The following is a 24670-nucleotide window of genomic DNA, read 5'->3' on the forward strand; positions in this document are numbered from 1 at the left end:
AAGTCGTGAAGACAGCAGGAACATGGTCTGTAGAAGTTCACTTTGCATCAACTTCACTTTGGGTCGCCGTGATTTCAGGAAGTAAGATGTGATCCTGGATCAACATCTTTTGTTGATCCTAGATCAACGTTTTAATCAAAGATACCCCAACCTACCTCAAACCCTAACCCTTTTTAAACCCTCAAATTAGTGTGAAATAATAGTTTGAGGAGTATGTCTTAAAAGCCCCTAACCCAATCCTAAATCTAACATACACACTAATCCTAATCCTGCAATCTTATTGGTTAATGAAAATGTTGATCCAGGACCGACAATGGTGTTGATCCAGGATCACATCTTACTTGGTGAAATCACGTTCACCCTGCGGCATTACTGCTTCCGTCTTCCATCATCTCGCTTTCTGGTTGGATATTGTTTTGTTTCACGTGATAGTCTCAAGAGCGTGCACGCATTTGTCCTCGGGGTTCCCCACACACATCAACATGTTAATATTTTACGATTTGTGATTGAGGTGGCTCCGACATTCTTCCGATCAGGTTCGGACAGTCTTAACACACCTCACACCGAAAGAAAATCTGATAGAACCAATCTGGAGAACCATCAAGATAATGGGGACATAGCTAGGATTGACCAGCCCATAGACCAGGGGTGTCCAAAGTCGGTCCTGGAGGGCCTGTGTCCTGCAGAGTTTAGCTAAAACTTCCCTCAACACACCTGCCTCAAAGTATCTAGTCTGCCTAGTAAGACCTTGATTAGCTGGATCAGGTGTGTTTGATTAGGGTTGGAATAAAACTCTGCAGAGACACCGGCCCTCCAGGAGCAGGAGTGGACACCCCTGCCATAGACCATCCCCTTGAAGTTATCAGGAGTTGTAGAAAGTACACAAAACTTATTTTACATTGAGTATGAAACTGGGTTTTCAATATTTTAAAAGTGCAGCTGTATGATTTTTGCTTTAACTAGTTCAGGAGATGAATAGAAAGCTGAAGGGATAGCCTAATGTAATTTTGTGGCCAACCTGAAAGTTGGCTTTACAAGGGTTCCCTCACCAAAAGTACACATTTTTTCTGACAGGGTATATGAGAAAGTATTTTAACCTGATTATAAACATACTATAGCTGCTGACTCAGTTTATCCCATGAAGTAACATCTGAATAAACAGGACCTCTAGTTCAGCTCCATTACAATCGAGATTGGCGTCTGTCTGTACAGGTGAGTTTGTACGTCTGCTCTCCAGTGCACTTAACTGTGCGCTGTGTGCAGGGCAAGATTGCTTTCACATACTTACTAAGTTACAGTCATGAACCTTGTGGCCACGTAACCATACACTGCACACCGTACTCCCCCCGTAATTAACATTGAGGTGCACTAAGTGGTGTCATGTTGTAATGTCAGTGTCTAAAAAACCTTCACATCATGGTAGTTTTTTAAGAAATGTATAGAGTAACCTTTCACCTTTGCTCTGACCTGGTCTTTTCAACCTCAGTCTCAGTGGATATCAAATCTAGATGAGGCTCCTTTGCTACTGGAGACAAGCACAGCTTCACACAATGGCTGATGGGTGGTTTAGAGATATAGGCGGAGTCCATGAGTCGATGGTGGAGCAGATAACTCCCACTTTCTCCTTCTCTATTACTCCACATACCTCTGTGGGGGGTTTTGAAACCAGACCTGAGACCTGCAACAGTAGAGTTGGAGATATGTGGCTCATTGTTCAAAGAGAGTTGAAATGTTTATCTGCAACCACCCCAGTTCAAACCCAGGTATCATCAACCTGAAGATACTGTAGGTCTTCATCAGTGACCTCAGCTTTAAACTCATGTTATCTTAAGCAAACTTTTGAAAGTTCTCCATTGATCTTCTCTTGGTTAATGATGATATCAGCCAAAATTGTGTAGTGTGCTCTGACCTTCTGACTTGTGATGGAAACCATTAATTCGGGTTATATTCAGCAAAAATCCCACATTAACAAGGTGGTTTGATTATTGGTGTTGACTGGATTGGCATATTATCCTATGTATATTAATATTTTAGTTTGAGGAGTGGTGAGCGGTGACTTCTTTTTCGAGGGTGCACAATGCGAAGCTCGTCACAAAAAGTATTTTGCCCGTCATGTGTGTGGCTCATCATGTCAAACTCTGTGTTCGGCATGTCATGTGAACCATGTGCATCATGCATCTTGTCATCTTGCGTTTGCCAGATACTCACTTAATCTCATGTGTATCAGAGTTTACTGTTAACCCAGCCAACATTGACATGTGGGCCCCACGTGGGTCCCATCTGGGCAGCATGGGTTACATGTGGGCATGGGCTTCACATGGGCAATATATGTGGGTCCCATGTGGGTTTCCTATGTGGGCCCCATATGGGTTTGCCCATGTGGGATAATAATGTGGGCCCCTCATGGCACCTATGTGGGCAAAACATTTTTATGCTTGAAATACATATTTATACATTTACAATCTTAAAATAATAACTTTTGGTTGATTGTGACTTTTAAACAAATAGCAAATAATATAACAGATATGATTTGATCAGTATAAAACATTTTAAATAAAAATGCATTACTTTTTACATTTAATTAACATTGATATGTGGGCCCCACATGGGTCCCATATGGGCAACATGGGTTTCATGTGGCCATGGGCTTAACATGGGCAATATATATGGGTCCCATGTGGGTTGACAATGTGGGTCCCATGTGGGTTTCCCTATGTGGGCCCCATATAGGTTTGCCCATGTGGGATAATAATGTGGGGCCCTCATGGCACCTATGTGGGCAAAACATTTTTATGCTTGAAATATATCTTTATACATTTACAATCTTAAAATAATAACTTTTGGTTGATTGTGACTTTTAAACAAATAGCAAATAATATAACAGATATGATTTGATCAGTATAAAACATTTTAAATAAAAATGCATTATTTTTTACATTTAATTAACATTGATATGTGGGCCCCACATGGGTCCCATATGGGCAACATGGGTTTCATGTGGCCATGGGCTTAACATGGGCAATATAAATGGGTCCCATGTGGGTTGACTATGTGGGTCCCATGTGGGTTTCCCTATGTGGGCCCCATATAGGTTTGCCCATGTGGGATAATAATGTGGGGCCCTCATGGCACCTATGTGGGCAAAACATTTTATGCTTAAAATACATTTTATATACATTTATTATTACTTTTGGTTTATAGTCACTTTTATACAAAGAGCAAATAATATCACAGATAGGATATGATCAGTATAAAACATTTTAAATAAAAATGCATTATTGTTAACATTTATTTGTGATATTTGTAATGTTTACCTGCCAATTATTAATTTTAATTTGCACAGCTGAGCATGAGTGAAAATAATAAATGTCCGAAAGTTCATCAGTTTGTTGTGTTAATTAAAGAAATGTTTCAAACATTCTGAAAGGAGTCTGATTATTGGAGTCAGGTGTTTCATATAAGGAGACCTCATTACGATCTGCTCACTGCAACGACACATTACGCTTGACAAAGTAGTCCTGCTTCAAATGTTTTTAATTGTGATTTTTATCACATAATATAATATAATATTTTAAATAATCTTTGCTAAAATAGGCAGACTTTTAAAATTACAACTACAAAGATGATAAACATTTAAACTACAAGAATTTCCGCTCAGGCGCAAGGATACGGTTTCTATCAGAGCAGCAGGAGTCTCTCACAACTGTTACACTTGTAATTTATCCTGAGTTGTGTTTTTAGAAAATGTAATACTACGGTACAAGTTCACGGACTGCACAGGGATGAATCAAAGCAAACGTGCAAGGACATTTAATGAGTTTGGCTGTGGATGCTTTGGAAGTTCTTCATAAAACGTTTGAGCAAAGATTAATTGATGATCAGAATTAAGACCTCCAGAAGAGTGAGCAATGTTTGTGTTGTTTTTGAGTTCGAAGTATTTTAAGAGTTTGACTTCTTTCAATGCTTATTTTAAGTGTTATGTTAAATTGTTAGTCATTACCTGCCTTAGCAGTTTTGAAATGTTCATGATTATTTTAGCATTGTATTGTTATAAATGGACAATAAAGTATTTTGATATATTGAACCTTTACAGTTTTTTAATTTGATTTCTCATATTGCACCTCCTTAATGTTTTGTGATGTTACAGATGAATGAACTGTTGAATATTTATGCTGAAATCTGATATTTACCGAACTGAAATGATTTGCTTTTATCGGTTTTCAATTTAAAACAAATATATTATTTAAGTAAATTACAATTAAGCATTAAAAGTATAATTATTTCATAATAACGGACCAGTCCAGTACCCATTAAAAATCCATTCTGGGCCCTGATATGTAACGTGGGCTTCATTACGTGGGTGCAATATGGGCCCTATGTGTGTTGCCCACATGGGCCCCACATAGGCCCCACTCAGTTTCTATATCAAATTCATGTGGGCAACCCAGGTGGGGCCACAGTGGAACCCATGGACAAACCCATGTACAGCCCACATTGGAAGCCCAGCTGGGCCCCACATAAGCCCCACTCAGTTTCTATATCAAATTCATGTGGGCAACCCACGTGGGGCCATAGTGGAACCCATGGACAAACCCATATAGGGCCCACATAGGAAGCCCATATGGGGCCCACATGGGCCCCACCTTGCAATGTTGGCTGGGAAGTGAGTGTCTTGCGAGTATTTTGTGAACGTGAGCGTCTCTTTTATAATAAATCCTTTCGACACGTGTGCAGCAGGTACGTATTTTGGCGCATGATGCACATGGGTCACGGTCCACCTGAAGCCCTGAACACATATTTTGATAATGATGAGCAACACGCATGACACTCCGAACACATATTTAGATTTCGCGCCCCTCGGAAGAGAAGTCACCAGCCGCAAGTGGGTTAGAGTTGAAATTATTTTATTATATAAACAGAAATAGAGTGCATTTACATAGACAGAATAAACGGATAACTATCAAAAATCTGCTTTTACATACAAATCAATAAACCGTCTATGGAAAAAACTGCGTTTTTGTCAGGTTTCTCACAGGCAGTGACGTCACCGCCTATAGTACACAATAGTCGTTCAAAAAGCCGAAGACATATGTGTCTTACCAGCCGCGTTTGAGGTGTCAAATTCACTTCTACCGCGTCTAGTTTGCTGCTTGAACATTTTGAGTTTACTCGCTTCATTCACACGTGAAATTCTAGTCATAGAGAGGAAGGTTCTTCTGCGACTCCACTCGCATCCTGTAATCACTCACTACTAGAGCAAGCTCCTGATTGGTTAACCCATCAATTTGCAATTCGCGCCATTCGCGTGAACTAGACGTGCGAATGAGGCAGAATCGCGTCTACCGTGCCGCGCTAAGTGTCTCATTCGCTCCGCGAGACCTCCAGACGCGCGTCAACGCGTCTTCACATTGACTTAACATTGAAATCACCTCTACCGCGGCTGGTGTGAACACAGCATTAAGCTATACTGTTGTGTCTCTTCTCGTGTCTGTAGTTTCTCTGTCAACTGTTTCAGTTGAGAGGAGACTTTTATTTGTTACTTTGTGCTTACTTCCGCACACATGAACAAAAGAGTGAGAAAGCCGGTTAAGGTGTTTACATGCCATGCGAAATCGGGGTAATGAGCAAAAAAGTACCTGTGCCGATCGATTTTTGCTTACGCCGTGTTAATGGGCTTTACCCGATAAAAGAAAATCGTTTTACACATTTACATGACCCCACACGTCATCAGTTTATTACGCATAATCGGCATAAGACTGTGCATGTAAACGCACTCATTGACCATGAATTGTTATGAGAGACATAAGCATTATCAAAAATGGTTAAAAAAGGCTGTTATTGTATAGTTTTATTCTGTAAAGTTAAAGACTTGTTAATATTTAACATTTATTTTACTTTGAACAAACGCTTGCAAAGTAAATAACATAAATTTAAATCTACGGTAAATTACCGGCAACCCAGCTGCAATACCATTGCAATTTCTACGAATTTTTTTTACAGTGTATATACTGTATGAAGAGTTTGGTTCCAAAACGCGATAAACGCCATTTTTGAAAAAAATGAGTTACTGCCAAAATCAGTATTATATCAGATCAGTAGTTAAAAGTAAATTCTAAATTTTACGCAAAATCCAATACCCGCCGTGATATTCTGTCATCTTTTCTCCCTTTTTTCCCAAAATGCAACAAACGCCACTCCTCCTTTTTTACAGATTGCAATAAATCTATTCCTGATATTACAGCCCACCAGTCACGCAATTTAAACAAACAATGGCGGCGCGCTGAGTACACGGAGTCCTAGTTTTCCTCATCTACTTTGTACTTCGTGATCAACAAACAAAACAAAATAATACTTTAATTGCATTGCTAAACCTGTGATGGTTTTCTGTGACGGGAAAGAAACGTAAGCCATCAACATCTAATAATTTCCGCGAGAGGCACTCGGTTGCTTGTTCTCCAGACAGCATCAAGCTTCTCATGCTAAAACATTGACCCCAGAGGATCTTATGAAAACTTTACATTATTTTACTCAAAGTCAACGAAAATCGAGCGGGACCAAAACATTTTACAGCTGATCGCTGTGAAAAATGTAAAGAGACAACGTCAAGTATAACCGCAGCAATGTGTTCTTAATATAACAAAGTAAGTGTTTTGGTTAATGCCATTAATGTTTATTTTTTAATTATTGTATACCACTAGTCAACTAAATAAATATAAAATGGTAAAGATGAATGCACATTTATACATTGATGTAATAGATTTATAGCATTTTGGAATAAAAAACTGTCATGGATTTATTGCATTTTGTGGAAAAAAGAATTAGTTTTTATAATAAATCTTTGAAAATCAAGTTATGGATTTGAATTTTTTATGTTTTTATAACCTAAAGATGCTATGTGATAGTTTGTAACAGAAAATAGTGGTTTTCATCTTGTCACTTTCTTGGTATAGAAAACACTTTTTTACCGAAATTTGTCAAAATTGATTTATTGCGTTTTGGAACCAAACTCTTCATATATATTTTTTATTCCTACTAAGTCAATGGTCACTATCTGCTGTGTATTTACCATCATTTCCCAAACTATCTTAATTTTATTGTTCATCAGAAAAAAGAAATTCATACAGGTTTAGAACAACATGAGGATAAGAAAATTATGACCGAATTTTCATTTTAAGGTGAACTATCCCTTTAAAAAACTCTTTGCTTCCTTACATTTTTTAGTCATGTCAAGTTACTATTATAAGAGATTAGTTGCTACATCTTATAAAATAAAATATTGTTGAAAGAAGTCAACTTCATTTTATAAGTTATAACAACTCATCTCTAGTCAAGAAAAATAATAGTAAATTATAAAATAGTGACTTGTAAATCTGAGCTGATTCAAATAATTTTTACAGTGTACTTTGTGCTGCGCTTATGCAAAAGTTGCCGGTTCATGTCCCACCTGCATAGACTGCAAATTGCAAAATGCATCTCTACCGCTCATTTTCCAAGCTGGGTTAAAGGGCTTTCATTTCTATTGTTAGAAACAAAGCAATCTTTGCCATTTTCTGCTTTATGTAATGTACTTATATTAGTGCATAAATGACCAGGGCATAAATGACATAGGGACTAAGTGAAAAAATGCTATAAATAGTCACTACATGATAGCAGGCCTCATGAAATGAGTGACTTTCCCCATGAAATGATTTATTCAAATGTTTGACTGACAGACCCTCTAAAGAAAGGGCCATTTTTCTTTTCACTTTAAAGAGCTGAGACTCCATATTGTTCACTGTGCAGAAAGAGGGTGGATGGGTGTACCTCACCCCCTCCCCTTTCTCTTACTTTGGACCATGTCAACCAAGATCACAGGCCCATAGTCTCCCAAAAGACCAAGCCTCCTTCCAGCTCTTCCTCAATTCAGAGGGATTTTTACTGGGATAGGTAGATCAGAAAGCTTTCTGATCATGGAGGTGGTACATCAGTTGTCTCCATTTGGGATATCAGAACGTCTGTCTGCAGGTAATATATCGCTCTTAAAACTTTCAGTATTGTCTAGTAACTGATTTGACGATTTATAGTTTCGGGTTCTTGTCATTTGTTTTATTAGCCTATAGTTTTATACGGGTGTTTATAGACACACTGAGTGTCATTTTACATTCAGCTCCTGGAGTTATGTGTCATAATTCATATTAAATGTGGCAATTTAATATTTCAAAGCCATCATTTTCTGCATCCCATCTGTGTCAACTCAAAATAAACGCTAGTGTTCACAGATGCTGGTTTGGGTTATTTGTAATACACTTCTGGGCCCTTTGTGTATTACTGAAACGGATATTAGTTATGAGTTTATAGTTTCTCAGACAATTTCATGAACAATTAGTCACAGTGAATTACCTTGCCGTTCTCTTGCTCCATTTCTGCGTTTCTTTATCAAAACATTCTGACATACACAGTCCTACTTTCAATGTTTCATCATGACATCTTCAGATGTTTTGATAGGCGACGTCAGATACTCTCTTAGCAGCATGCATTGTGCAACTCGCATTGAAGTGTCTGTTTAAATCGTTCAAACCCATTAATATTTGCATGAGATCTCTTTGTGGTTCCAGATGTTTTTTAGTGGTTCCCTTCAGACCTTAAAAAACAGTCTCACAGTAGCGGAGAGTTGAAGCTTGACCAGGATGTATGAATTATGTTATGTCTGGGTAAACAATGCTATGCGCCAATTGTCCCTTTTCCTGCCAACCTCTGGAGCTTCCTTAGTTTGGAGTGAGCATTTAAATCAAATGTTTGTGGTTACAACAACAGTTTTAATGTTTAAAAAATCTGTCTTCGTCCTGCATTGTTCAAGTTATTCTCAAGTAATGATAAGCTGTTATTTACAGAAGAAATCGGGGTGGATTTTTTATTAAATCTTGGAATTAGTAAGACATTTTAGTATAATGGAGCGTTTAAGGGTGAGGGGCGTGGCTAAAGAAGGTATGTGACAGTAATTACTGAACACTATAACCCTTTGTTTGGTTCCACCTGGTTTGGGCCGTCTTATGGCTGTGGTCACTCATTAAAGTAGTTATAGCTCATATCTAACAGGTGATCTGAGTACGGACACATAAAACATAGGAAGATATATACAAGACAATGCATACCTCAACCTATAAGCATGCATTTTGCATTGATGTCGTATCCTTCATGTGATGCTATGCCCCGTAGAGTCTGTAATCTACACAGATGTGTCTGACTGCAGTTATGACCCTTCAATTTCACTGTAGTCTGAGACAGACACTTAAAGACTTTAATTAGAGGACTGTCGAGGAAGACTTCCCTTATCCTTTGATCTTATATTAGCTTAAAACATCTATTACCTTTGTCCTTAATATTGTGAACAATTGTGGGATCTAAGATGTGTGTGATACCTGGGTGAGATATCCGTTTCCACCTCTCACTATCTACAAAATATACTTTTTGTTAGAATGCATTGCTGCTTTTTGAATAGGTTTTTGGCTGCATAATGGTGTAATTTCAGCATCTACCAGCAGGGGCAACCTCATCATATGGGAATTTGTACGTATTTTATGAGTTGGCTTATGAATCATACAAAAATGTACGATTATATGAATAAAAACAGTGATGATGTCCCACCCCTAAATATCACTGGGACAAAAGCAGTTTGGATCGAAATGTACAAATTTAATAGATGAATACGAAGTGCCGTGAAATTGTGTTGGCAGGGGTTAACTGGCCATGCCAACCTGACAAATGTTAGGCATTGTGCCCTTACTGGCTATAAAACCATATAAAATTTAACTTGATTACTATGGCATGTCCAATCCATCAAAATGAATTTTAATGGCAACACTATTTTTTTAGATTGTATTTGCATAGTCACGACGATAGTGTCTATGGAGAATACTGGCATTCAGTTTGGATTAGTGAAGATGGCCACCTTTGGAGATATAATCTTGTTTGTTGATCAAATCTTAAGTTCTGACAAGCATACAGTCTTCTTGCTTTCTTGCTGTTTTCACTCTCGTTTTCAATGTTTGTTTTGCTTATCTCATACAGTGTATTCACAGAGAGTAGTTTGAGATTGACATAGTGCAGTTGATTGGATTTACTGATGAAAAACAATGATCATGTTATCTAAGTATCTGATTGGTGGAAAGTATTGACTGGTTTTAGCCAAGCACCCAAACTCAACAATTCACCTTATCTGTTCTTATCTGTTGTTGTGCAAATCAGTTCATTCACTTTCACCAGCAGTAAATAATAGAGTCATTTGATGTTGCAATTTAAATAAATAATAATTATTTAAATAATGATAATCATTTAATAATAATATTAATTTAAATTGCAACAAAAATATTAGTTGCATAGTTGTCTATATAATCAGTCCCTCCAAAAACGTGATTATGCGATGACATGATTCAATGCAAGATAAGTCTTCATATTTATGGGGGGGTCGCATTTATCAAATACGCCAAACTTTTTGCTGCATAAATTACAGATTTCCGCTTGCATGATTACATAATCCTTGTATTTTTTGTAGCAAAAAGTCACATATATCTTAGCAGAAAGTTGAAAAATGTTGCATTTACTTCACACAAGCACAGCCATGTCCCCTGTTGCCGTGGGAACGTTATGAAGTGACGTGATTATGTGACATGAACATCATTGAAAAGCTGCAAACAGTTTTTCCCACAGTTTTTGAAAGTTCCTGCAATTTTTGCAAGTTCACGCAATTTCATCGCATACAATTGCATAAATATTCTGCATATTCCAAATGTGCCGCAAGATCAAGGATTTTTTCCTGCAACAATCACAAAAAAAATCTGCGTTTTTCTGGAAGGATAATGTATGTATTCCATGTTAAAATGCTTGCACACTGGTTTGTTCATAAAACAAGTGTTTTCAATTGTTTCCAATGGAAGCGGCTGGAGGGTTTTGTCCACGCTGAGCCTCGACACTCGGCGGTGAAACGCTTAGCTTAGCAACTTTGGGTGAAACGCTTAGCTCGTCGATTGTCACTTTTCTCTCAGCCGTCCAATCACAATGAAGGAGGGGCGGGACAAATATCACAACAACCAACCGGCACATCATTTAATGACTGATAATCAAAGCAGAAGTATTATAGCAACCAAAGCGCTCAGCTGAAAAAAGCTGGCAAGCGCCTACACTGTAAAAAATACTTTGTTGCCTTAAAATGTTTTGTTGAATCAACTCGGATTTACAAGTCATTTCAACTTACTATTATTTATCTTGACTAGAGATGAGCTGTTATAACTACAGGTGAGTTGTTATAACTTATAGTTGAGAAAAGTCAACTTAATTTTAATTTTATATTTTATAAGTTGTAACAACTCATCTCTGTTGACATGACTTGTAAATCTGAGTTGATTTAACAAAAAATTTTAAGGCAGCAAAGTATTTTTTAGCGTACAGTTGGCGTCCTGCTGGCATTTTTTTAGTCACGTTTAAACACTTTGATGTACACGCCCCCTTAGAGGGTTTTGCGTCTGAGCTCTTTATATTCATCCATAAGTCTTCCAGTTCTTCATGGCTTTCTGAGATCTAGTTTCAAAACAGGAATGTCATCTTCAAACAGCTACATTGGACAGGAAATCCATCAATTTCCCATCAAGTACATTATATATTTATCATTACTGATTCCAAAACGTTCTGCCTTTGGTTTTGTAAGCTAGTGAAAAAAGAGGGTGGTCCCCAATGATAAAGCTTTCATATCCTAATGCATATACATTAAACATATTTATTATTGGGCATCCATGTTTTACGTGCTTCAGGGAATGTAGCTGTGTTTTGCCGTGTAAGGCCACTTGATTTGAATTGGTTTGTAAATCTAACATTAAACTGTGAGTAATTGAATATCCTCATGCCTTTATTCCTACCAAGATGTCTCTGTTTTTACAAATGTTGCAATTTGCGATTGCAGTAGCTTTATTATATTGGCATAATTCTGAATTATCTGCTGCAGTGTGCACTAGAGCGAAACGATAGCTGTATGAAAGCAACAAGAATTGATTCAGTATGTCACCGGAGTTACTTTCTTTACAACAACATCAATCTTTCATGGCACATTAGCAGTAGGAGATGCTGGAGTTCGTCCCTTCGAGCTCTTATGCATTGATGTGTGACTGAGACTTGGAGAGAAAGAGATGAGATACATAAGAAGACAGGAATTGAAAAATCGTAAAAGATGGACGATGTGACATGAGCATGACAATATCTGTTTGTTTGCAGGAGTTGTGTAACTGCTAGTTGTCCAGCGACATACTTGGCTTAAAACAAGGCATCTCATTCATTTGCCACACCAACAGTCTCTGTCAATAGACAAAATGTACCAGCAAATTAAATGCATTGCCAAAAGCACCATTAGCAGGGTCCAAAATTAACAATGTGCTATGCTTGGCAATGCTGTGTGTTATTTTTGACATTATTTAGCTGTGCTTCTTTCTATATTAATGTTGTTGTTTAGCCTTTATGAGATTAGCATAAGTTCCAGTGATGTTTTTAAACATCAAAAGTTGTTGGAAGATCAACCGATGCCCCATTTGGGTGATTCTCACGAAACCATTGAAACACCACGGCACTAATGATTTTAGCTTTAAAATGTGTAATATAGTAACATTAAAAAGCATCAGAATTAACACAATACTGTGTTCTACCTTGCATAATGTGTGATTTCAACATAAGAATTTATAATTGTAAATGTTATCTCATTTTCTGCTGAAATTCTCATGACCGCAATGTGTCCGGCTGTGTTTGAACATGCGTTATGTTGTAATTTAATCAAATTAACACAAAAATATTAAGAAAAAAATGGATGTTTTGCTAGACTACTTTAGATGACAGAAAAAATATTTACTGAATATTCATGTATAATAATAATGAAGAAAAATTAGGAAAATGATGTGTCCATGCCTGATGTTCTCATCCTCCGCAAAACACTTTTTGAGAACAGTTTAAGCACACATACAGAATTTTAATAAAGTTTGATTTTGAGTGACCAAGCACATGGACTAGTTACTTCAAGATGGCTACCAGATAAGATCATTTTTTACAGTTAATTTGAAATATTGTCTTGTCAGAATGCTTACACAACATTTTGATTATCATTACCGCAACAGATGCTTATTAAATGTTAATTTAATTAATAGAAGCATAATACTTTGATTTTAAATGCATGTGCAGAATCTCCAAATTATGTTCTTTCAGGTTTGTCATGTCATTTTGAAAATATGTCAGTGTTGATGTTTTCTGACTGTTGCGGTAATGAGATTTTTTAAGACTAATTTTTTAAATTATGTTACAAAAAGTGTTAAATGATAAGTAAAAGTTTTTAAATTAATGTTCCCATTTACTCCAGACTTTGTTTTTCAATGTCTGGTGGGAAAAAAGTAAATTTAAGCAATTTTTACATTTTCATGCTTGACATTTTTAAAACCAAGTTTTTGTGAGAATCACCCATTTATGTGCCAAGTATATTCAGGAAGTGAATGATTTGCCTTTTGGTGGTAGCACAACACCCACACCGCACGTCTGGTCCATCCTGGACATTGTGAAGGAAAAAACAGGAAGTGTTGGAGGAAATAAGGTCACTTTGTTTGCTACTTCTGTTGTTACATTAGGAAGCCAAGCTTTACCTTCCTCTTACTCATGGCTACAAAGTGTGGTGACCCGCTCTTAAAAGAAACAGACGGAGCGAATTGGTTACAGCTCTGCCTGTTTGTGATGCAGTGAGAGCACAGAAGACTCTTTTGGGAGTCGCAGCGTGTTTGCATAACAATCTGTTCACACAGCGCAGCCTGGAAATGCCTGGAGACAGCTGCAGCAAGCATGCTTCCTGCAACCAGTGACATTGCAGTGTGAATAAAGACCTTCGGTTGATTATGTCAGTGCAGTTGGTTAAATCAGCTCAATGCCTCAAGCATGTGCCACAGACGTAAGATCTCAGATTTACTCATACCAACATCTTGAGTGTCCCATTAAAATGAATGAGATGAATGAGGGTTTGTCTAACTGACTTACAGAACAGGAAAGACACATGGCGCACACAGACGCGCTCCTCCGTGAGCAACTGCTGAGGAAAATATTGCTAATCGGTTTACTCATGTTGATTTTAAAGATGACTAATCCTAAAAACACTGAAGCAGTTGTTCGGGGTATGCTGAAGGGTGTGTGTTTCTGAATGAAGTCAACGGGAAAAATGTTGAGAATGATGTAGAGATGGCAAAACTGGGAGTGTGTGTGTACAGAATGACTAATATGGTTTTTAATAATGCAATCTAAAGTATGCAACATTAAGGGAGGTTATTAAATACTTTGTTTGGATGTAACAATTCTGCCTTATTCCCTAAATCAGTGGTTTTCAAACTGGGGGCCGCGAGATGGTGCCAGGGGGGCCCCAGTTTTATGACATTTTATGAAATACATTAATTTATCATGAATTCTGTGTAGTTAAACCTAAAAAAATAAGACTACTAACCAAAAGCAATACTTTTTTGTATAATTTAATGTTTTTTTTTTATTAAAATGTTGAGTTTTACAACAGTTTTTTGTCACAAATTTTCTTTTGGGGGCCGCGAAGGAATGCACCGTACACAAGGGGGGCCGCACGCTGAAAAAGTTTGGGAACCACTGCCCTAAATTAATAACCAGAAAAAAGAGCAATTGTATCATTTATTTATGTATATTTTAATGTCAGTATTGATTTCCTTTTAATAAACATTGGCTTATTTAGTCCTGTATACCTCTTCTTAAGCATGTGTATCATGCCATATCCAGATTTTAAAATAAAGCCCTGTTTGTTTGTTTTTGATATCACCTAAAATACACAAACGCTCACATAATTTATAAAATATCTAATCTAGCTGGAGATTTATAGCAGTTGCACACTGAAAGCCAAACAGGTTAATATGTGCACATGACGCATGCGTGGTCTATGTGACGCCACACAAATTAAAGTGCAAGCCCCTGGCTTTACGTGTTCATTGTATTATTGTGTTATTTTGACTATGTCTACCTTGGTCATATGTAAATTAATTTAATAAAAATAGTAGCAAAAAGCTGGGGTGTATGATAGGAATTTGTGTATTTGTTGTGCTTTTTATTTTTATTGTATATGTATTATTTTATTAGGAAAATACCATAAACATGAAAAGAAAACAGCTCTTTGCAAATCAATGTAATAAATGATTTGTAAAGAATACATAAACTTTTTGGAATACATTAAAAACATTTTGGCACCGACCGCCCGTGAGGGGAGGGTCGCACGCGCGCGCGCACACACGCACCCACCCGCAAATCCTATTGTGTCTCGCGCAGCCGGTGCTCGAGGTGCTAGTGCGCGAGGAGACTCTTTTCTGTGGGATTTATTTCTGCACTACTTTGAGTTTCTACGAATGTAACAACCACATGCAACTGGATCCCAAAAGGTTTGTATGCTACAGAATTTATATATGTGCTGCTGCTGCTGCTGGACGGATGTTTGCTTTCGGTTCTCATCGACTTGCTGTTTTGTGGATGAGGATTTATGGTCTCATTTCAGTAGGTTTATGTAGCAATTTGGACATTAAATATGCATGAGAACAATGTAAAATGTCCAGACGAAGACTCTTGATTTATTGTGTCAATTCAGTTGTATCTTGACAGCTTAAACTTTACAGAGAAACATTATTAATCTTTATCATGTTTATTTTTAAAATGCTTTAGTGTTTGTGTATGTGAAGGATTGTTTTTAGTAGACCGGGGAGCCATAGCGTCTGACGCGCGTTGATAAATACACCGAGCACGAGAGGAATGTGTGTGCGCGCGCGTCTCCTGCTCATTCATATGTTGTTTATTGCAGACATATGCACTGATGATTCACGTCCAGGCTATACACTCATTACACTGTGCAAACCCCGTTGCAAGAATTTAAATACGCTATCAGAAACCTGCTTTACAGAAATGTACTCCTTACAGTGTGGTGTGTTTATTTTGCGTTATAGCTGTGTGAGATGTCCAAGTTAACACTGCCTTGACATCTTGATTTAATGCATCTTGTCACTAAGCCTTTTAATGCTGGTTTAAGCTTTAATTGGAATAAAGACTCACCTTATGTGTGTGTAACATGTATTTGGCAACATGTATTTTTTCCAAAGCAACTTGCAGTGCATTCCAGGTACACATTTTTATCAATATTTGTGTTAACTGTGAGTCGAACCCATGACCTGTGCGATGCAAATGAGCTCCAGGAGCACTACAGTATATAAATAAATCAATTTTTGAATAAGTATTGAATGCTTGCTATATTTGGAAACTTGTGGAAAGCATGAACATTGTAAAGCATATTATGATGCAATATTTAGCAATATAATGTTAACATTAACATATTAACCTTAATTGTAGGAGATCTGTATATCACCATTAGCACTGACATTGTCCTTGGCCTGCTATGTTCTAACTGGCTTAACTGTGCCCTGGTCGTAAGATTTGTGGTTGTTGAATACTGGGCACAATGGGATCTCGCTAGCTGTGTGTGTGTGTGATCTGGCACCAGGATCAGTGGCGAAGGGCTTGTGAAAAGCCGGTTCATAATGAATCCCTGAGGGCCAATGAGTCACTAGCTGGGAGATAGAGAGGCAATCCAAAGCTCGGGAAGACGGACACTGTACTGTATGTGTGGGGTCTGCCTGATTATTACCTGCTAACACTGATCTGAGACCTGCAAAGCTCTCCTTGTTGTTGTGGTTAAAATAATAGTTGTGCCAGGTGCACTGATCCTTATGTCACTTATGTCATGGAAAGAGATTTAGAGAGGACCTATCAGTGCGGCTTAATGTTAATGTACAGCCAGGTGAATGGTGGGGGGGTGTATGTGTTTGAAGGTAAGTAAGGTCATCTTTTACGGAGTATACTAGGGTGATTCTCTCGAAAACTTGGTTTTAAAAATGAAAATGTAAAAATTGCTTAAATTTACTTTTTTTCCCACCAGACATTGAAAAACAAAGTCTGGAGTAAATGGGAACATTAATTTAAAAACTTTTACTTATCATTTAACACTTTTTGTAACATAATTAAAAAAAATTCTCATTACCGCAACAGTCAGAAAACATCAACACTGACATATTTTCAAAATGACATGACAAACCTGAAACAAAGTATTATGATTCTATTAATTAAATTAACATTTAATAAGCATCTGTTGCGGTAATGATAATCAAAATGTCATGTAAGCATTCTGACAAGACAATATTTCAAATTAACTGTAAAAAAATTATCTTACCTGGTAGCCATCTTGAAGTAACTGGTCCATGTGCTTGGTCACTCAAAATCAAACTTTATTAAAATTCTGTATGTGTGCTTAAACTGTTCTCAAAAAGTGTTGCGGAGGATGAGAACATCAGGCATGGACACATCATTTTCCTAATTTTTCTTCATTATTATTATACATGAATATTCAGTAAATATTTTTTCTGTCATCTAAAGTAGTCTAGCAAAACATCCATTTATTTTTTTTCTTAATATTTTTGTGTTAATTTGATTAATTGACAACACAACGCATGTTCAAACACAGCCGGACACATTGCGGTAATGAGAATTTCAGCAGAAAATGAGATAAAATTTACAATTATAAATTCTTATGTTGAAATCACACATTGTGCAAGGTAGAACACAGTATTGTGTTAATTCTGATGCTTTTTAATGTTACTATATTACACATTTTAAAGCTAAAATCATTAGTGCCGTGGTGTTTTAATGGTTTCATGAGAATCACCCAGTAATCTATTAAAATAGTAAGAGTGAAATCACGTGACTCTTTAGTTACTGTTAAAATTGATGGGGTTAATAGCAATGCTGACATGGTGAGAGTAAAAATTTTTACTTGTATTTTCTTTAACAAAGCTCCAGGGTTAATAGGTGTACAGGTCTTGCTGACAGAGAACGAGAGAGACTTTCCTTCTCTTGATCCGGTGTGACCTCTGCACATGTTTGTATTTGTGCTTAATAGTGTGTAGCAGATGGTGTTTAAAGTGTGTTTAATACAGACCCCTGCAGCCAAAGGGCATTTCTTTTGTCGCATGTTTGCATCCTATGTGCGCAGGGGAGTGCATGTGCCATCACATTTTAGTTTTGGCTTGGTTTGCTGTCATTTTACCCCCCGTTTATCTCCAGCCTCAGGCGGTGGTCTGCAGCTCAACATTCCTGCCTTTGTTTCCCACATTTCCATTTGTAAAACAGGTGTGGATACCAGCAAACAAAAGCATGCTTCTAGGATGTAAATGGGGGTCTTTTTGCCACAGATGTTGGTGTTTTAGTAAATGAAATATTACAGGTGATATGATACATACACAGTAGGGCTGTCACGGTTATGAAATTTGGCTGACGGTTAATTGACTAATAAATTGTGACTATTATGACAATTAATTGGCTGTATTAGTGCTTTGACAATTATTATGACAATTAATTGTCTGTTTTATTGCTTTGACATTTAATTCTCATAATTTTTTTTGTTTATTTATGAAATAATTTTTACACATTGTTGTGATTGTTTAAATTAAATATTTTGCAAGGTTTAAATGGCAGTAAATATTAATACACAACACACATTTAAAAGTAATCTGATGACGTCTCATTTACACAGGCGCTGCAGCTCCCCCTTGTGTGTTTTAAAGAGATGTGCAATCATTTTGGTGATCTGAAATCATCGCGATGAGACGATTATTTAATCATTGTGACAGCCCTAATATACAGTGGCACTAAATGTATTTGGATACTTAAAGCACAATGTTATTTTGTCCTTTTTCTTAAACATGTCTTTGCATTTGTTTATTATGTAAAACAATAGATGGACACTTTCTGGTTGTTAAATTGTATTATAATGTGGTGGACAACACTAGTGGTAGTTTACGGTAACTGACTTCATATCTTGAAAACTTATGAATTTATAATCATGCTTGTATTTTATGATAAATTACAAAGTTTACAATAAAATGTCTATATTTTTTGAAGCAACTTCTATAAACAAAAGCTTATTGAATTTTAAGGTTTGCACTTTATTTGTGTTGAGAACAAAATAATTAATCTCCGCCATTTTTACATTTGACTTTTGTTGGACTGTTTCCTCCAGATGGTTGAATTTGCGCAAACATGTTTTTGTAAACAATTTTCATTGATTTGTGTGATATGCAATCTTCTTAATTCTAGATACTTGAATGAATTTAGTCATGCATAAACAGTTTTTATATTTGTCTGGAACTAAAGTTTATTGGGCTAACCTCTGAGTCGTAATAATCTGGTCAACTCTTGTTTGTACATGCACACTGTTAAGTGGATCTGTCAATCTCTATAGTGTGAAGCTTTAGAGCGGTCAGTCTCCCGTTGTTGCTCCTTCAACGATTTCCATCTGCTTCACTTCTCGACAGTCTATAAATACATTTTTAATGGCTGCTAGGTGATCTCATTGCAGACGAAATCAATGACCAAGACCGTGGCAAACTCCTGGAGAACCGCAAGGCAGAACTGTACGAATTAAAGCAATGAATAATTGAATCTTTCAGACTAATCATATCTCCGTTAAAACTCCACCTCACTGTGGACATGTCAGACTGAGCTTTTAAAAACTGGTAATCATCTCTCTTCATACGGTCAAGAGCAGATGATGAGATGCATCCTGTATTGATCAGATCTCTTTCTCCTGCTCCCACTTTGTGTTTGTGTGTTTTATGAATGCTCTCAACAAATCTAAAAATAATACCAAATGCATTTTGTACAGCCTAATAACCATTTTAAGCATTAGAAATGTCTTTATATTCCCTTGTTGTTTAAGAAACCACACTGCAAAAAAATACTTACATAGTATTTCTGTCTTGTTTTCAGTAAAAATATCTAAAAATTCTTAAATTAAGATCTATTTTCTTGATGAGCAAAATTACCTTGGAAAATAAGTTTTTTAGACAAAAAAGTTAAACTTTAAGTAAGTTGGTGCTTATTACAAGCAAAAAAAAAAAAACTGCTAATGGAATAAGAAAAAAAATCTTAAAATAAGTTTACTTTTTTTTCATAAACACCTAATTCAAAAAATGTTTTCTTGTTCCATTGGCAGATTTTTTTTTGCTTGTTTTAAGCACAAATTCTCCTAAATTGTATATTTTTGTTTAAAACCCAGACTTATCTTCCTAGGTCGTTTTGCTCATCAAGAAAATACATCTTAATTTAAGAATTTTTAGATATTCTTACTGAAAACAAGCCAAAAATACTAAGTAAGAGCGTCTTTTTTTTTGCAGTGCATTGACTCTTTATGTTTCAGTTCAATTCTAATTGATTTCTTAAGAGGTTTTCACAGTTGTGCAATGTTGCTGCTGTAATCCTATAAAAGTGATTGTCTGTAAGATTGTAATTGGTTTATAAATAGAAATTTGACTGAAGTGATGGCAACTATAAAACTAAACAATTTAAAGACCTGGATGTGTGTCAGAATTGACTCACTGCCACTCGATCTGAATGCTTGTACCTACATGGTCAGAAAAAAATGGTAAAAAAATCCCAAGCTGTTACTTACCCTTTAAAAGGTCCTAATATGCATTTATTTATAGATATGTATACAATTGCTACCAATATGTACCTTTTGAGGTACTAATATGAACTCTTTTGTTTCCTGGACAGAGTTTAGATTAAGCAATGAATAGGCCCCAGTTATATGAGGACAAACATACCTTACAAAAAAAAAAACATTACTGATGTGAATCTTGAGACCAAACAATGGGCACTGATATATTTTAAGATATGTTAGTGCAAGCTGTTTAAAGTTAAGACATCTTAAATAAGCATTTTAGTCTGGGAATACCATAAGTCCTGTCTGGAAAACTGGTTAATATGTGCAAAGGTGTATTTTTTCAAAGGATACAGTACCGCCCCAGTGACAGCTAGGGGTCTTTTTTTCGGACAGGGCCAAATAAAGAGGAAACAATGTAAAACAGGAACATTATAATATACTGTACATGAAAAATTTGCAATAATAAAATGTAAAGAAAATGTATATTAGCATTACTCACTCAAGGAATAATAATAACGTTAAGATCAGACATAAGAGACTTCTGAAAACACGTGGTTTTATCTGGGTCTTTAAAAGGTTGCAAGTTTTGTCGATTAATGATCATTTTTAACTCATTTCCCGCCAGCCATTTTTTTGTGATTTTTCACAAAAGTTTCACAAAATGCCTTCCAGGAAAAATTTATTCTAAAAATATATAAACATACAAATATATCAAATGAAAGAACAGACCCTCTGCTTTCAAACAAACAAACAAAACTGGAAGAAAACATCATGTGTAACATATCTATATTTTTTCTCTACTTATAAACTCTTAAATATGGGTATTTTTCTTTAAAAATACATTTTTTTTTTTGCAAAAAGCTGAAATAATTGCATTTTTGTGAAGGAATTTTGTTAGAGATCAGAATCAGAACGATTATCAAAACATACACATAATTTAAAATTAGTAAATAACATTTTGGCTTCAGTTTTTTTTATAAATTGGGTAAGTACTGTGTTGCAGATTACCATAAAAATTCATCAAGAACACATTTTTTATGCAAATATTTTCTCTTCATTGACGAGATAACTTGTCAATGGCAGGGAAAGAGTTAATGGTTGATATTACAATTACAGTTTTAAATTTACAGTATAATGTCATTTGAATTGGCAGTATGCAGTTACATTAACTAATTTCATCGCTTTCTCTTCAGGGGGCGACAGGGAGCGAATGACATCCAATCATGAGACGTACCTTCTTATGGCCAGTACACAGAATGACATGGAGGATTGGGTGAAAAGCATTCGTAGGGTCATATGGGCTCCGTTTGGAGGAGGTGAGTTTAATGTCACCTGCCAACCGCTGGCTGTCTGAACAAGCTAACTTTGGTTAATGGTTTGAAACACACCGGTCACTGTTTAACTGTGCTTTGAACTCATAATTGCTATAGGTTGCCGTTCTCTATAAGGACCACACTTTAAAGGGATAGTTCTCCCCAAAATGAAAATTCTGTCATCATTTACTCATGGGGCTTCTGATCGGTTTGGTTACAAACATTGCTCAAAATATCTTCCTTCGTGTTTATCAGAACAAAGAAATGTATACAGGTTTGTAACAACATGAGAGTCAGTAAAAAAGACAGATTTTTCATTTTTGGATGAACTATCCCTTTGAAGTGTTTACACAAGTTGAATTATATTCGAATTATGCATTGGGATCTTAGACATGACCTTACTTAGTCAATATCAAATATATCAAGGTTATATTTTCACAGAATGTTCTTTACATCATGTAATTGTATAAAGAAAACAGACTGGGTCACATATTTGAACCTCTTCCAATGTTAGTGGCGCTAAACAATAAATCCCAAATGAACTACAGTACATGACTAAGGCTAGAGAAGACTCTGCTGTTATTACTTTGTGTATTAATAAGGGGTTTAGGGGCTGTGACGGTGGTAGGTTTTTACTACCGCAATGGTAAATAGGCCAATATGATATCAGTTGGCTTCCCTTACAAATAGCGCCCTAACTCCGAGTTTGCTGGCCGTTTGCGTTTGCGCGGTGGTTATGACAACCGTCACAGGAGTTTAACTATAAAACCTGTGTTATAGATTAGATGTTACTTTTCAGAGCAGAACCTTGACAGTTCTGGATAAAATCTGTGTTTCATGTTTAATGGTGCAAATACTGTTATCTGTATAAATGAGTGGTCTCGTCTCGTCTCGTTCATTGCTGTGTATGTGTGTTTTAAATGCATGCGCACACTAACCTCATTAGATTGATCACATATTGAATCGTGATTTAGGATACTGTGTTTTAGCTTAAAAGCTTTTTCTCTGGTGTGTCAGTATGGCTCATCCTCTCATGGCCATCTGAATCATTCACTTTGTGTGGGCAGTGAGGTCCAAGATCCATTCATCCGCAGTAATGAGGTGGATGTGTAACCGTACGTCAGCATTGAAGGAACACAGCATTAGACTTAGACAGGCATCCATTGTTGCCAATTCTATAATTGTCCTACATAAAGTTGCATCAGTTTGACCTTTGTGCTTGAGAAATTGCTTTTTGGTTATAAATACACAATATTGGTTTTGATGTTTAGCGGAATTGAAATCTAAATAAGAAATAAGAAAATCATTTTTTATTAAAAAAACATATATATTTAAATAATAACTAAATGTTTCTGTGGTGTCCATGATGGTTTTTTGCACATGAGAATCAGACTGACTCATATTAGTTCTGGTTTAGATGGTGGAGCATTAAAACTGGCACATAATTTAGGGTTTAAATCATGGTTTTAAGGATTTAATATTGTGGGAAGTCAACTGGTTTACTGCATTTTGACAAAAATTTTCTGTTTTTTTTTTGTGGCCACACTGGACCACCACACACTTATACAGAGACAAAACCAATTCATTCCTCAATTTGTGAAGTGTAGGATTAAGATTCCTCAGGAATCTCGGGAAAATCGTTTATAGTTGCAAAACTGGAATTTCCTCCCACAGTCACCTGATTTATCCTATAGGTGAAAGGTCACTGAGGTCAGACAGTGTACAATATCCAAAGTCATGTAGGGATTCTGTGTCATGGCCACCCAGTTGCAGCACACAGACTCTTGTTTCTTGTTGGCCATTGAGCTCTCAGTATTGGATGTGTGTGTTCAGATGCAAGCGGATCTTATTTGTGTTTCATAATCATATCAGGTGAAATCAGATTCTGGATCGCTTTGCATTGTGCAATGAGCTCTTTTGGGTTTTAAACTGTGACATTTAGGTGACTGCTTTGTAGTTAATGCAGTATTGAATGTGCCTTTGTTTCAGAGCCAAGAACAGAACAACGATATATCCAAGACTGCATAACAGTTTAAAAGTTCACGTTCCATCAACTTTATTGTGACCTGTGGGTCCCAAATCTCAGCACAAACATGTCCAATATAAAATTTCACAGACAGGGCTCTACGTTTCGTCCTATCTAGACCAAAACAATCTCATGGCAATTAATAACTATTTTTACAAGGTGGCTAATTAATACAAATCCATGCGTTGAGGAAACATTGGATTCGACCGTGCCTTGATGCCTGTATTTTTTTATATATACATCATATACATTTATATCCTTTTTAGGGGCTACTGTCCCAGTGACGGCTACAGACCATTTTTTCTGACAGTGTACGCTGTGTCATAATATATGAAAAGTTCAGATGCAAAAGCCGCTTAACGTCACCTCTATCAAAAATTTTGATAATAAAGATAATGATAGTAACCAAATGCTTTCGACACATACTATACACTTATCAGATACTTTCGCAACAAATACGCTTAATCCTGCCCTCAGACCATTCAAAAATAAAAATTTTAGGCAAAATCCATGATGAGTCTGATAAAAAAATTAATTAACAAAAATCATGTCAAACACACTTGTTTGTGGGTTTTTGCATTTGAGCTGTTTAAAATGAAAATATTTTAGTAGAGAGTATTTGACTGGCATAACTCTAAGAAAAACCTGTACACTTAGATCCAATTAGATTAGAGCATGCTAGATTGAAATAACACTTAACGGTATAGCGTGTAAAATGCATTAGAGAGTTTGTAAAGGAACTCTGGGCATTCCGAGCGAGTGAAACTGAGATTTTCCTGACACGAATGAGTAAAC

The 24670-nt window shown here is 36.4% G+C and overlaps 1 protein-coding gene across 4 annotated transcripts in view; it reads left to right on the forward strand.

The window, feature by feature from the left end:
• The window catches only part of arhgap24 (Rho GTPase activating protein 24), a 139047-nt gene that overhangs the window by 99178 nt on the left and 15199 nt on the right, over window positions 1-24670 (forward strand). For 3 of the 4 annotated variants that reach the window (XM_073871465.1, XM_073871464.1, XM_073871466.1), the window contains one exon: window positions 21730-21852. In XM_073871465.1, the coding sequence (XP_073727566.1) occupies window positions 21730-21852 (123 nt within the window). Of the gene's footprint in view, window positions 1-15274; window positions 15435-21729; window positions 21853-24670 lie in introns of those variants that run through there. The other variant, XM_055179935.2, reaches the window with a different exon arrangement.

The sequence above is a fragment of the Misgurnus anguillicaudatus genome, chromosome 9 (assembly GCF_027580225.2).
Source record: "Misgurnus anguillicaudatus chromosome 9, ASM2758022v2, whole genome shotgun sequence".
Lineage (NCBI taxonomy): Eukaryota > Metazoa > Chordata > Actinopteri > Cypriniformes > Cobitidae > Misgurnus > Misgurnus anguillicaudatus.